A 14,918-nucleotide genomic window follows, 5' to 3' on the forward strand; every position below is an offset into this window, starting at 1 on the left:
TTTCATTGATGAACCCTGGCTCTTTGGGCAGACTTAGGAAGGAGGCACTAAGAAGCTGATTGGATATATTGGTAGGGCTTGTCAGCTCTGGGCTTCATTGTAGGGTGATTGGGCAGTGTTTTAGTCATCATTGAGACATAATACTTGACACCCACAACTCAAGGAAGAGAGGCTTAATTCGGCTCATGGTTTTAAGCGGCACTCAGTCCACTGTAGGCTGGCTCCAGGGCAGGAGCATCACGGTGGAAGGATATCGTAGAGGAAAGCAGATCACGCCATGGCACCTTGGAAGCAGAGAGATAAGTGAGAAGCTGAGGAGGGAGATGCACCTTCCACAGACACACCCCTATGGACACATCTCTTCCAACCAACAGCACATTAACTGTGAAATCGTTAGTAGATCAGTATATTGCTGTGATCCAGTCACCTTCCAATAACTCCTCTATATAAGACTTTGGGGGACATTTTAGCTCTCAACCATACATAACAAGCAGCAATATCCTCCCCCCGCCCGCCCCGGTGGAACTCCCAAGTTTCAGTCTCTTGTTCCACTGTATTTTTCCAGAGACAGATCTTCCATTCTTTTGCTCCTAGAAGGTGGGTATATTGGAGTAAGGTGTGCAGTAGGTAATGCACTTGGTTTCTGGAGATCTGGGAACTGATGGTGGTGATATGTTTCACCAATCAGTATGTAGACCTTTACTTCCATCCTCATTTCCAGTCTGGCTCCATTTCAACCTCTGCCTAATATGTCATTCATTTTCTGTGATTCATGTAGGTTTTGTGTTTCAGTTTCTTCTTAAACCTTCAGTCTTTGGTAGCACTGAGAATGCTTGCCCACTGTAATGTGTAGTGGGTACCCAGAGTCTAACCTTACTCAGATTTATAATTTTCAGGTCTGTTTTAACATTATCTCCCCTGCATTTTGTGATACCCAGAGCTCTGATTTCTAAGGCATATTGGGGTGGTGGACGTAGAATAAATAGTGTCCTTCTTCTTGGTAGCTCTGTCTTCAAGCATTTGGGACTTTGCTTTCCCTGAATTTCTATCTAAATTAGTTAACTGTTTCTTTAGTTATTTTCATACTCATATATTTTGAGCAGGATTACAAATACCTGCTAATCTCCTCAAAGATGGAATTTGCATTTGTTTCTTTTTGTTAGTTTTACAAAGCTAGAAATGTAGGACTTTTTCCTAAAAATCTAGTACTTTGTTTTTTAACTTGGTAAAAAGTTATTTATGAACTATAGTGATTTTTTTTTAAACTTAGGATTACTTTTGTTTTAAAAAATGGATTCACACATTTCTCTGTTTAAGGGAGAGGTTATGGAAGCACAACTTTTTGGGAAGGGTCCATTTGTGACACATACAACATTTAACTTACATAGATAGATAGATTAACTGTGGTTTTGCTTTCTGAGATTTCAGTTATCCATGATTCAAAAATATGAAATGGAAAATTCCAGAAATAATTTGTGAATTTTAAATTGTATGTCTAAGCAGCGTGATGAAATCTTACGTTATCCTGCCCAGGTTTTAAATCATTTACTTGTGTAGCATATCTATGTTGTATTCACTACCTATCTCATGGTTAGTAGAGTCACTTGGTACCTTTCTCGGTTATCAGATGGATTGTTGAGATATGCAGTGCTTTGTTCAAGGACATTACTTTACTTAATGATGATGTCAAAGCAGTTTGAGTGTTGGCAGTTCAGATGTAATAAATAGAGGCTATCAAGTGCTGCTTTTAAGTGAAAGATGTTTTTGGCTTAGTAAGGAAAACTGTGTTGAGGTTGCTAAGATGTACATCAAGAGCAAATCTATCGGAAAAATGTGAAGAAAACTGAACCTCATGCTAGGTTTTCTTTTGCATACCATGCTCCAAAAGATACAGGCACAGTGCAGGACAAGTCCTTAGTAAATGTGGAAAAGATATTAAATTGTGTCTGTGCTTATAAGGAAACCTGTATATGATTTTATAAGATGCATGATTTTAGGCATGCCCTGGAGGTCTTGGTGTGGATCTCCCGTGGATAAGGGAAGGATTATTGTAACTCTTCTGTGAGGAGAGAGACTGAGAGACAGGCTAGGAGACTGATTTTAGAAAAATGTAGCGCTTATAAAATAAGTACAAGTCATAGGTGTAAGCCTCAAGAGGTTACTGGATGGCTGTTCTTAGATGCACTCTTGCAAACTTAATGGTACCATATCTTTAAAATGAAGAACTTTGGGTTCAGAAGCATTTGATAATTTTCGCGTGGTCATACAGCTAATGGGAAGTGCTTGAGCGTAGATTTTTCCAACAGGAAAAAGGATACATCATAGAATTTATGTAACTTGGCCTCTCTTTTTTTCAAATTTGAAAACCTGAGTCTCAGATAAAGCGGTTTACTCACCTCCACAACTAATGAGTTGTAGTGTTTGTTCATACTAGTAGGATTAAAAATCACTGTTGGTAGTGTTTAGTTTTGTTTTTTAATTGAAAATTCAGGGTTTCATTACATTAAGAAGAAATATACCTTATTTGTAAATTTTATTTTATTTTTAATATACCTTGCTAGTGACTTCTATTTGAATACCTAACAGAAATACATTTATTTTAATATTTCTATACCTTTATTCTCCAAATGACTGTAGCAGTTATTTCCAGTAAAATATATGTAATGAACAAAGTGAGGCTATTTAGGTTATCTCATATTACACGTTCATTATAGTAAACACTTAACTGAAGCATTTAAATTTCTCTCAGTTTTAGTGTACAGTTGAGGGCCCAGGGAATATGTTTTAAACAGGAGACCTAAATACATATTTTATTATTTTTAAAAAACTTACCACATATCTTATTCAGTATATGTTCAATACAGTAATCACCATCAGTTTCAAGTTCATAATCTGAACATAATTTTAAAACAATACCATATTTTAACCTCTGGTTTTATATAGGATTAAAATTCACTTTTTTTTTTTTTGGTGCTGGAAATTGAACTTACGATCTTGTGCTTTCCAGGCAGGTGCTGTGCAACTGAGCTATGTCCCCAGCCCTCAAATTCACTTTTAAAATGAATTTCTGTATCTTCCTAAGGAAACTTGTTTTTAAAGAAAAAATGTTGACTCCTTCTCTTCTAGGTTTCACCTTGCTTAACTGTCCTGTCACGATTGTTGTTTAGCAGTGACTCAGATGTGTTAGCAGATGTGTGCTGGGCCCTTTCTTACCTCTCTGATGGACCCAATGATAAAATCCAAGCTGTCATTGATTCTGGAGTCTGTCGAAGATTGGTGGAACTATTGATGTAACTATAATTTATGTTTCATAATTGTATGGTTGTGTATTAAGGTTAGCAGTTAAAATACTGGTCTTGCAAACATTTCTGAGTCATTTCTTTAGAAAGAGTTAAAAAGCTACCAATCCCACATTTTACAGAGGGGCTATAATCCTAAAAAATTTACCTTTAACAATTTGTGTAAATTCAAGGCCAGCCTGAACTGCATGGTGAAACCTGGTCTGTAAAAGCAAAAAACCAGCCAGCCAACCAACCAGCCAACCAGCCAAATAAACCAAAAAACACTATTAGGTTGGTCCAGAAGAGGTAGGTAGTTTACAGAAGAGAGGTCAATGCCTGCATGAGAACAGTGTCATGGGCATTGTGTTGCAGACAGGTGGATTCAATGCAGAGGTCTCAGCCCAGCCTTGAGAGTGGCTAGGAACAGTGACACACTCTAGAATAAGCCAAATATAGTGAAGGGCCGAGCCTTGAATTCAAAGGGAATACCACTCTCCATTCAAAGGGACCAGGGATCTTAGAGAAACAACTAGTTCCAGGGCGAGGAATGAGAAAAAAAATAAGACGAACGTCAAACTAATGAGTGCTTGAAGAATGGAGGCATGTTAGAAGGACACAAAAGCCCATTTGAAAGGGTGCCTTCTGTCCAAAACTGGTATAGTTTGAGCTTTGGAATAAGTTACAGTTATGTATTATAACTCTGCAAAAAAAATAGAAAACCCCCGAATCCACACTTAAGTAAATCAGTAGTTAGGTAAATAAGGCATATAGTTGAAATGACAGTGTTAGAAATCATCAGATACAATAATAATTATTTCAGAGGGCATCAAAGATAGTAGTAAAAGTACGTTAAGGAATGGGAGTTTTACATAATCTCAGAATACTTCCTCACTAAAAACTGCTTCTAAAGGGGAAATCAGTAGCGGTAAAGCAGAAAAATGTGGCAGGCTCCATCATAACTAGTAACAGAGCTCAACACAAGCATCATGGACAGAGGAGACCCCAGGCACCACCCAGTAGGGTGGCAATAGCATTTGTAATATGCTAACCAAATGTATATAAATTGGGTTTTAATCTTGAGAAAACATTGGCTAAACTCACCTGATTCAGGGTCTTCAAAAATATCAGTATCCAGACTGAGGAACTGTTCTAGACTGAAAGAGCCTGGAGAGTCATGGCAAGTGAGTTAACATGGGACCTTGGAATAGATCCTTTGTTATAAAGTAGTAGAGAATTACTGAGACTTAAATGGATTCTCTGGGTGAAGTTTCTACTTTTGCAACTTTCTGTAAATTTTACATTTTTAGTAAATTTATTTTTTTTTTTAATGTTCAGGTACAATGATTATAAAGTTGTATCACCTGCATTAAGAGCAGTTGGTAACATTGTCACTGGTGATGATATTCAAACACAGGTGAGTCCAGACTTTCATATGACCAATTGTTAATGTGATGGGCTTTACATGATAAACTGTATACCATGTAAACATATTCATGATAACTTACAGGCAGCCTCAGGTATCTGTAAGAGAAAGTGCTATCCTACGCCTGAATTAGTACAAAGAACTACAACATACAGGTTCTGTTCTTGAGAGATTTCTAGTCTTTTAGGGAGAAAATATATATTAGGACAAAGTGAATTATGCAAGATAGTATATGTGTGCTATGAACTAACCAGTCAGTAAATGCTATAAAAGTTGTAAAAACTATCAGTAGATTAAGAAATTTGTGTAGTCTTAAAGGAGTGGAACTAAATCTAGATCCTAAAAGTGCAGTGGACTGAAAGAGACATGTGGTCATAGGTACAGAGGTATGTGTGAGCTGTTTTTTTTTTTAGGAGCATTAAACTTAGGTAGAATAGAAACTGTTAGTGAGAAGATGTTTGATTATGAATAAGTTAGAAGTAGAGTTGATGGTAAGGCCTTTTGTATTGAAGGCCCAAATGGAAAGATGGCAAGGAAGTTCATCTAGGACTGGTAACTGACGATGTGTTAGGTGTATCTGTCCTATGGAGAGAGGTCAGATTAGGAGTGATATTAAGATAGACTGCAGACTTGGGCCACAGTCTTTCTTGAAGACAAAACCTTAAACTCTGTAACACATTAAATTTTTGCTTATTTACAATTTTTAAATTTTTTTGTTCTTACCCTTTTTTAGCTTTATTTTTCAAGTCTTGTTTTGATACTCAACAAGGTTATTAGTAGTTGATCTGTAGTAATGGATGGTTGTTTGTTTAAGATAGTCTTTTAATTGAAAATGCTGTCTTAAACATACACTGTACTTTTTAGTATACTGCTCCACACAATTAATGTCAATCATTGCAAAGTATTTTGAATATAATTAGTCAGCAGAATCTGTTTTTTTTACAATAGAAAAGTGGAACAGTGAAAATTTTAATGAAACAGACATCCTACACATTATGGATTTTTAGTTACAGATTTTTACTAATTCATTTTGAAAACTAGAGGTTGGGTCCTAACCTCAGTCACTAAATCTTTCTTCAAATAATTATGTCATTTCAACTCTGAAAATATTTTCAAAGTTATTTCCAAAATTCCTGACTTTTTAAAAAAGCTATTGAGTTTCAAAATACCTCCACTTGGTATCATTTTAAAATAATATTTACACAGGTGATGCTAAATGTTAAATTTGCTTTAACTTGTAAACTTGAAGGATGAAGCTTTGGCATTTTAGTGGACTGAGAACAGGGTACCTCACTACTCTGGCACTAGACAAACTTTGGCAACAGCAGAAAGGAAAAGATAGCAAGTTCCTAATTTTCTCTTCAAAAATTTTTCTCTTTTCTATTCATTTTTCAGAATGATTATTTTTTACTTCTGAATAACCTAGTAGTAAGTATTTATGTAGATGGTTTACTATAAAACTTCTTGTTTCCATTTCTTTAGGTGATTCTGAATTGTTCTGCATTACCCTGTCTCCTGCACTTGTTGAGTAGCCCAAAGGAGTCAATTAGAAAAGAAGCCTGCTGGACTATTTCTAATATAACTGCTGGAAACAGAGCTCAGATCCAGGTAACGAAAGGCCTCTCCCGTCTGAGACTAGAACAAGAAGGTCTTAAGGTGCCAGTATATCGTAAGTCAGCATTTCATCAGTGATGTATTTCAGTAAGTATTTTTAAAAAATAGATTCCTAAAAAGTATTTTAAAGAATGTGGCCTTTCTCTAAAATAGTAACATTTATTTTTAGTATTCTAGTGGGGAATGTGTGTGTATGTGTATGTATATTTTTTTTCCTACCACACACACGGTCCAGCACACAGTGGTTAATCTTTAGAAGGCATTGTTCTTCATTAGTTTTAAGTTAGGCAGTAATCTTCTGCTTAGAGCTTTCATTGATTTATGAGGGTTTTATCAGGCTCATTAATTTCTCATCCATTTTGATCAGTCATATTCCTGTGCATTATCATCTTAAAAATTATAGCCTGTTAATATCATCACTATTATTTAAAAAGCTAATTTTCCATCAAAAAAAGAAGTACATGAAGGTTTAGACATACAGTGTTTCCAAAGATAATTCCAGAGCCTTACTGTTGTGAAGTTACTCAGTTTCAGTGCTCTTCTACATGGTAATATTTTTAAAACTGTTTACACTGGTTATGCTCCATCAGTTTTCCTATTCTCAGGCTATTATAGATGCAAGTATTTTTCCTGTTTTGATTGAGATTCTTCAAAAAGCAGAGTTTCGCACCAGAAAGGAAGCAGCTTGGGCTATAACTAACGCAACCTCAGGAGGGACTCCAGATCAAATGAGGTATGAAGCAAATAATGTCTTTATTTTATTTTTAATTTTTATTAGTGTGGTATATATTTGCCATACAGAATGATCATATTCATTATAGGGAATTTGTACCTGAACATAGTATGTCTGAATTCTTTTTTTCCTTTTCCCCTTTCCTCCCTTCAATCCTTCTTCCCCTCCCCATTTACAAAAAGTTTGTTTCCATTTCTTCTTCTATTCTTTTTTTCTTTTCCCTTCCTTCCCTTTCTTCTCCCTCCTTTCTTGCTCTCCTGCCCATTTGAACATCTTTTCTACTTTCCAATATCTATCCTCTGTTTTGCTCCTTATTTACCCCTTGAATTTCTCACCTAAGAGAACCAATGCAATATTTAAGTTTATGTGTCTGAATTGTTGCACTTAACATTAAGGATAATCTTGAAGTGCATCCATTTGCCAAAAATGTCATAAGTTTATCCTCCTTTCTGGCAGAGTAGTACTCCATTGAATATAAATACCACTGGGCTGGGGATTTAGCTCAGCGGCACAGTGCCTGCCTGGCAAGTGCAAGGTCGTGAGTTCGATTCCCGGAACTGGGGGGAAGAAAATAAATAAATAAATACCACATTTTCTTAAGGGGTGATACAGTTTTTAAAATTGTTTTTTAGTGTAAATTAAAAATAATTTGAAATAAAACATAGTTTTTTATTGATGAAGTATCATTTCTACATCAGTTTGATAAGCATTTTTAATCTTAAATGACAGCTTTTGTTATATCATTCATTCACAGTGGGTTTTTTTTTTTTTTTTTTTTTTTTTTTGGTACCTGGAACGGAACTCACGACCTTGCGCTTGCCAGGCAGGCACTTTGCTGCTGAGCTAAATCCCCAGCCCCCACAGTGGTTTTTAAAAAATTAAATTCTAGCTAATATTCTCCATGGCAGGCTAGAGATAAAAAATCTGAAGAGGGAACAGTCTGTGCTAATTTGCACAATATTGTCCTGGTTATTAAATATTTTTTAAATACTAAAATCAGAAAAAAAATTTTAAGTTGAATATATAGAAATGATGTTTTAATATTATCTTATTTAAAATAAATTGAGCCATGCGTGGTGGCACATGCCTGTAATCCCAGCAATCAGGAGGCTGAAGCAGGAGAATCACCATGAGTTCAAGGTCAACCTGGGCTACAAACGGAGTTTAAAGCCAGCCTGGACTATATAGTGAGACTGTGTCTCAAAAAAAAAAAAAAAATACAATTGAAATAGACATTTATTTAGTTCTTTAATTTGAGACAGTGTCACTAAATTGCCCCGGTGGGAGTTGAACTTGTGATTCTCCTGCCTCACCTTCCTCAGTACTGGGATTAAATATATGCCACTGGGCCCCACTGTCTGCTTTTTATTTTCTATTCTGCCTCATTGCTTTAATCAACCTTTCTACTTCATTTATGTCATGAATACAAGTAGTAATGAAACAAAATCCTTGTTCTCTTGTATATTTTTTAATGCTAATATTATTATTATCTGCTTTTGGCTCAAAGTTTGTCCATGTGAAAAGTTGTATTTTTTCAGTTTATTTCCTAGTACCACAAAAAAATAATAGCCACGATTATATCTATTCCACAGAGTATTCCTTAAATTTGTGCATCAATTGTCCAAATGAAGCTAATTATTTTCCTAGCCACTCAGCCTGTGTGTATGGGAAGAGACTCTCTTGGTCTCAGGTAGCTTCAGTATGCACACTGCTGATGCTTGCCTAGTGCCCTAGCCAGTCATTTCAGCTGTGGAACACCAGCAGGGTATCTGGTGCTTTTATGGGTTCAGTTTCCTTTACCCTCATAACTGTGAGAGAAGTTTTTATTTCCCATTCTTTTTGTTTTTGTTTTTTTCTGGTACCGGGAACCGAACTCACGACCTTGCGCTTGCTGCTGTGCTGCTCTACTAAATCCCCAGCCCTGAGATAAGTTTTTAATCTTTGTGCTTAACGTGAACTTACAGAAAATGTGAAAGCAGTCTACGGCCATACCACCCTGAACGTACCCTATCTCGTGTGATCTTGGAAGCTAAGCAGGGTCGGGCCTGGTTAGTACTTGGATGGTAGAAAATGTGAAAACAACTAATAACAGAAGAGGAAGGGCATTAGAAAATGAATGGAGTATTTTTTTGAACATTATTTATAAACTTTACAACATGGCCTGTTTTGTTCTTAAAGGTCTTATGTACTTAAGAAACACAGTATATGTTTAAAACATTAACTATGGTTTTTTTTTTGAGAAATTTCCTGAATTTAATTCAGATGTCCTTTTCCCTTTCCGTTTCTTCAGCCTCTAAATGTGCACTCTTTGTGTACAGAGCCCTTTAAAAAAGCGCACACGCGCGTGCACACACACACAGAACCCACTGTCTAGAGCATGTACACCGTGCACACACAGATTGAAGTACCGTTGTGCCCGTGTTTATATTTCGTTTTGTTCACAATACCATTTATTGCTCATTATTTTAAGTTAGAGAACAAGAGAATACAGGCTTTTAAAGTCATGTTTTTCTTCTCTTTTTAATTGATACGTGTTTGTGGTACATAATAAGTGCGTTTATTGTGGGGATTTGGTATGTATATGTGACACATTTTAATTTTTTATAACCCCTTTCCCTGACTCCTCCCTCCCTCCGTCTCTTGGAGGTGTGTATATATTTGGGGGGTACATGTTTGTAGTATGTAATGATTATGTTCCATATAAGAACTTGGCACAGGGGGCTGGGGATTTAGCTCAGCGGCAAAAGCGCCTGCCTGGCAAGCGCAAGGTCGTGAGTTCGGTTCCCGGTCCCGGAGAAAAACCAAAAACCAAAAAAACCAAAAAAAAAAAAAAAAAAAAAAGAACTTGGCACATATATACAGCACAACCCCCCATCTCATTTCCTTCCCTTCCTTCATCTTTTTTTTTTTTTTTTTTTGTTTTTCTTTGGTACCGGGAACCGAACTCATGACCTTGCGCTTGCCAGGCAGGTGCTTTTGCCGCTGAGCTAAATCCCCAGCCCCCCTTCCTTCATCTTTTGATTCCCTTCTTATATGCTGAAGATTTATCTCACTCTTTCCTGTTCTCTTTTATTTTGCACTTAAATAAAAATTTAAATGTTCGCAATGGTTAAGTTTTTATACTATTGCTTTTCTCAGTTGTTTATATAAACACTTCTGCTGAGACCAATGCAGCCTCTGGAGTCCTGAGAGAGGGTGATGGGAGATTAAGAAAAAAACAGACACATACTAAAAGGAAAGCTGGGACCAGGTGGGACCTGACCTCTCTGATGGAGAGGCAGAGACAACTTAGCACAGTCTGCGTCTTTATTTATACACAGGAAAAAGGTTGCGGGGGAGCACAGGACAGGGCCAAAAGTGCAAGGTCTCAGTGTTTTGCTGAGAACATGGAGAGCAGAACATTCTCAGAGCTCTCTGTGCTGTAGTTAACAGGGAGGAACACCAAGGCCGGACACGTGCTGGACTGGCTTTGCTCTACTCTCAACAGCTTGTTCACATGGCTCGCCTCTGGTGCTCTGTGTTCCTTTGGGGCTCGGCTTGCTCTATCCGTGAATGTGTGGTGATCTCCAGCTTAGCCACTCCCCCACACATTTCATGATGAAGAACATTTTTATGTCATTGTTACAGTGCTTGAAGTCATTTTAAATCTTTTTTTTTTTCCTCCCTTCTCTCTCTTTTTAAAAATTATTTGAAGGTATTTGGTAGCCCTAGGCTGCATTAAACCACTTTGTGACCTTTTGACTGTTATGGACTCCAAAATAGTCCAGGTGGCTTTAAATGGACTTGAAAATATTTTACGTCTTGGAGAACAAGAATCTAAGCAGAATGGAGTTGGCATCAATCCATACTGTGCTCTCATTGAAGAAGCATATGGTAAGTAGTCAGTTAAGAATTTGTAAGTAGTCAGTTCTTAATGATCTGCCCTAGCTGGTTTTCCCCCAGGTTCCATAAAAATTATTATAAAAGCACTGTGTTTTAAAAAGTTTCCTATTACCTTAACAGCATATTTTCATCATTTACCATTCTTTTTACATTACCCATATGTACAAATACTTTATATTGGTTTAATAATAGTGTATGGCTAGTTTTGTTTCACACTTTCAACGTTTTGTAGAAATTTTACATTTGTCCATAGTGTTTACAGTTTTAGTAGCTATGTAGTGGTATCTTGCGTGAACACTTGAGTGTGCTTTCAGCCATACCACATACAGTTTTACCATACACTTGTCGTTGGCCATTAGTTTGTTTCCAGTTATTTACTGCTTTTTTTATGCCAAAGTAAGCATCTTTCAGCATATAAATTTACTTCTTCTGTTGAACTAGTATCTTGGGATGCGCTTCGAGGGGTGTAGTTTATGAGTCCTGTAGTTTATGTGCAGACTTTGTTTTTTGCTACATCTCCTTTTGTTTTCTGAAACCTGTTACTGACAGGTCACCCCCTTGCCTTGTGCAGATGTGCTACACAGCCTTATGCTTGTTTGGTTGATGGCTAATTTAGCAGACATGAGCTAGTATCACCATTTTGTGTATTTCTTGGCTTGTTTCATATAGTATGGTATAGATTTTCCATCCACTAGTGTATATCATACTTTATACAGTTACCTGTTTGAAGTTTTTACTTTATTTTGATATAGCCTTTCTCCCAGTCTTTTTACTTTAATAAAATAAGCTATGTTCATTTATATTTAATAAATGATTCAGTTTAATTTCTTATTTCTTCACTTTATAAAGTCTTTGTCCCTGTGGAGATTGAGTGAAAAAAATTTTTTATTAGCCATATTTTTGTGATTGGGTCCTTAAAATATTTAAATTAACTCATAATGAATTATTTTTGGATGGGTATGAATCTAAATTGATTTTTTCTACTTTATTTTTATTAATACTTTTCTGTGTTGTCTTCTTACTGTATGCTGATTCTCTCTTTTAGTCACCATCCTTCGGTGAATTGTAGGCTATCACATTGCCCTCCTTTCTGATTATATAGTGTCACTGGTTAAACCGTTGCATAAACACAACATATTAATCATTGGTTTTAAGAATATTTCTTTAGTACAGTCATTATTTTGACCCCAAGTTACACTAGTGTTTGTGCTATTCTTGCTTATTCATTCTTATTTCATATTAGTGTTCATGAAGTGATTCTGTAATTGAATGAGTAATACTTCAACATTGCATACCTAGACCAGTGGTGGCAAACCTATGACACGGGTTACTGTGTTTTTAAGACAAAAGATGTTAATATATGAGTTTTTTCTAAACTAAAACCTCAATATTCAGGTTTAAGTGCAGTGTTGGCAGTTAGCACTTTGCAATAGACAAGTGGGTTTTGGGTTGCAGTTTGGCACTTGGACCCTAAAATGTTGGCCATCACTGACCTAGACTTAGGTATAGAATGTTTTCTCCTAAGCCATAAAATACAATGTTATAGATCCTCATTTTTTCAGGATGTAGTTTTTCAGTTTTACTTACAGACTATACTTTTAAGCAAATAGAAGCCATATATGGTATTTTGCTGTGAAAATATGTCATGAATTTACAGATAATTTACATTTGTTCCATACTAACATTCTCTGGCTCACTTTTTGTGCTTTGTTGTTTAGCATAAATACTCTGGAATGGATTTTTGAAATTCCTTATTCTGAAACCCACTTTATAACTGAGAAACTCTGTGCTCACTTTGGCAGCACATACACAACTGAGAAACTCATGAATTGAACAAACTTGGTCAGGATCACACAGCTAACAGGGTGGTTGGGTCTGTGAACTCTTACTACCAGGCCTGTGGTCATTTTTGAAGAAAAAGACCTTAGTCTTAGCTTTCATGTGTGCAAAAGTTAATTTGCAGTCCATTGCTAGTGGAGTAGTGGATGCTAATAATATAATATTATATAATATAATAATTTGTCCTTATATATGTGCATTCTTTAATAGGTCTGGATAAAATTGAGTTTCTACAAAGCCATGAAAATCAGGAAATTTACCAAAAGGCTTTTGATCTGATTGAACACTATTTTGGTGTAGAAGAAGATGATCCCAGCATTGTACCTCAGGTGGATGAAAGCCAACAACAATTTGTATTTCAGCAGCGGGAAGGACCAATGGAAGGCTTTCAGCTTTAATGTGGTGGGGAACAAATTAATGGCTAAAAGTGTTTTTCAGATTATCTCCTCTTTGTTGCCAGTGACAGTTGGAATGTTTGACTTCTTTTAGCATAGGACAGAAAAGAAAAATTGGATGCACTTTTTAGAAGCAAAATGAAGCAAAAGTTTCCGTTCAGATGCAACATTTTGTTTAGGGTTTTTTTTGTTGTTGTTTTGGTACGATTGTATCTATGTCTTTTTGTTGTGGTTATCTGTTTGTGAATAAATAGATTATGCAGTTATTTAACTGAAGCTTGCAAAGGAGAATGGATGAAGTGTTACATAATGGTTCTGAAATCTTTTTCATGTATTTTTGGAGAGTGCACAATAGCAGTATAGCTATTGATAATGACGTTTTGACCGTATGTCTGACATCCATTCTTTACTGAATCTACCTCTATTTTGAAGCAAAAAAAAAAAAGCTTCAGAAGCATGAAATCATGTAAAAGCTAAATTAAAATGTGAAAATATTTATTACCGTACATTATAAATCACTGTGCTGTTATACTTTGTAAAAAAAATCGCAACAGGAAACATGTGAAATTTATTTATAAAACCTAGAAGAATCATTGTCTTGATAATCAGTTAAAATGTGGCAATTGAAGAGAGAAGTTGTTCATGTTGGACACATTAAAATGATTAAAAAATACATATTTGTGTTTTAAAGTATAAATGCTATTATACTACTATATTTTGTATTTCAACCAAATATACCATTTTTGAAATAGTTTTATTATTTTTTCACTCTTCATTTTAAAGAGCATTGTGGCAGAGATGCCATCATGAATCTACAGTTATGCTGCATATGTAAAATAATACTGTAGGGTTTTCTTAAGAGCAGTAATTAAAATTTTATTCTCTGTATTAATGATTTTAAGTAGTTGAGTGACAAAAGCATTCTGAAGAAATCACTTTGTTATGTATTAAACTTTACTGAATGCATTTAAGGTTTGGACAGCAAGTGATTATATTAGTGAAAACCATTAAGAGTTCTTTAATATGGTTGAAGTCTTTATTAGGAATTTCTTAAATTTGGTAATAGTCACAGGATCATACTGCTGCTTATTGTGTATTAGATTACATTTTTTATCAGCTTGGTCAGTATAATGTGTGTGTTTTATGAATTGACAAAAATCTTTTCAGACTGAGAGTTCAAAAGAAAGGTTTCAGTAGAAAAATTATATTTATTTACACATATGTGTTTATCTATGCTTCTCACACAGTACTATGCTTGATAGAATTTTCTCAGCATATGTGGTACTGTTGAGCTCAAATATTTTAACTTATATGCAGGCTATTTACATTTCCAATTAAATATCTAGAATATTTATTGTACTTTCAACTTGAAACTCTGTTAAAATGGGAGCTAGAGCAGTTTTGATATTATTCATAGCATAGTCTTTTGTGTAAAGAAAGATTTCATTTATGATAGCATTTGTAATGTTTCTGCTGGAAATCAGAGGCATGTTACAAGAGAAAAGATGTCTTAGGATACTTTAAATAGTGTGACACTTTGTAAATGATATATCATGAAACTAAGCTTTTGGCAAGACACTTAAAACTGACAGCGATACAACCCGGGTTTACGTGGTGTATGTCATGCTGACTGCAGCTGCCAATTCTGCGTTACACTGTTGTTTAAAGGGTTGTATGTTGTTTTAAGGGTTGTATGTTGTTTAAAGGGTTGTATGTTATTTTAAGGGTTGTATGTTGTTTAAAGGGTTGTA

The 14,918-nt window shown here is 35.5% G+C and overlaps 1 protein-coding gene across 2 annotated transcripts in view; it reads left to right on the forward strand.

The window, feature by feature from the left end:
• Kpna5 (karyopherin alpha 5 (importin alpha 6)) overlaps positions 1–13,842 on the forward strand; it is a 53,568-nt gene extending 39,726 nt beyond the window's left edge. For both annotated transcript variants that reach the window (XM_005389117.2, XM_013516686.1), the window contains exons 9-14: positions 3,127–3,290; positions 4,617–4,695; positions 6,187–6,312; positions 6,924–7,051; positions 10,746–10,924; positions 12,983–13,842. In XM_005389117.2, the coding sequence (XP_005389174.1) occupies positions 3,127–3,290; positions 4,617–4,695; positions 6,187–6,312; positions 6,924–7,051; positions 10,746–10,924; positions 12,983–13,170 (864 nt within the window). In that variant the 3' untranslated portion in view covers positions 13,171–13,842. The remainder of the gene's footprint in view (positions 1–3,126; positions 3,291–4,616; positions 4,696–6,186; positions 6,313–6,923; positions 7,052–10,745; positions 10,925–12,982) is intronic.
• The last annotated feature ends 1,076 nt before the right edge of the window (positions 13,843–14,918 follow it).

This window comes from Chinchilla lanigera, unplaced genomic scaffold (assembly GCF_000276665.1).
Source record: "Chinchilla lanigera isolate Chin_1 unplaced genomic scaffold, ChiLan1.0 scaffold00035, whole genome shotgun sequence".
NCBI lineage: Eukaryota > Metazoa > Chordata > Mammalia > Rodentia > Chinchillidae > Chinchilla > Chinchilla lanigera.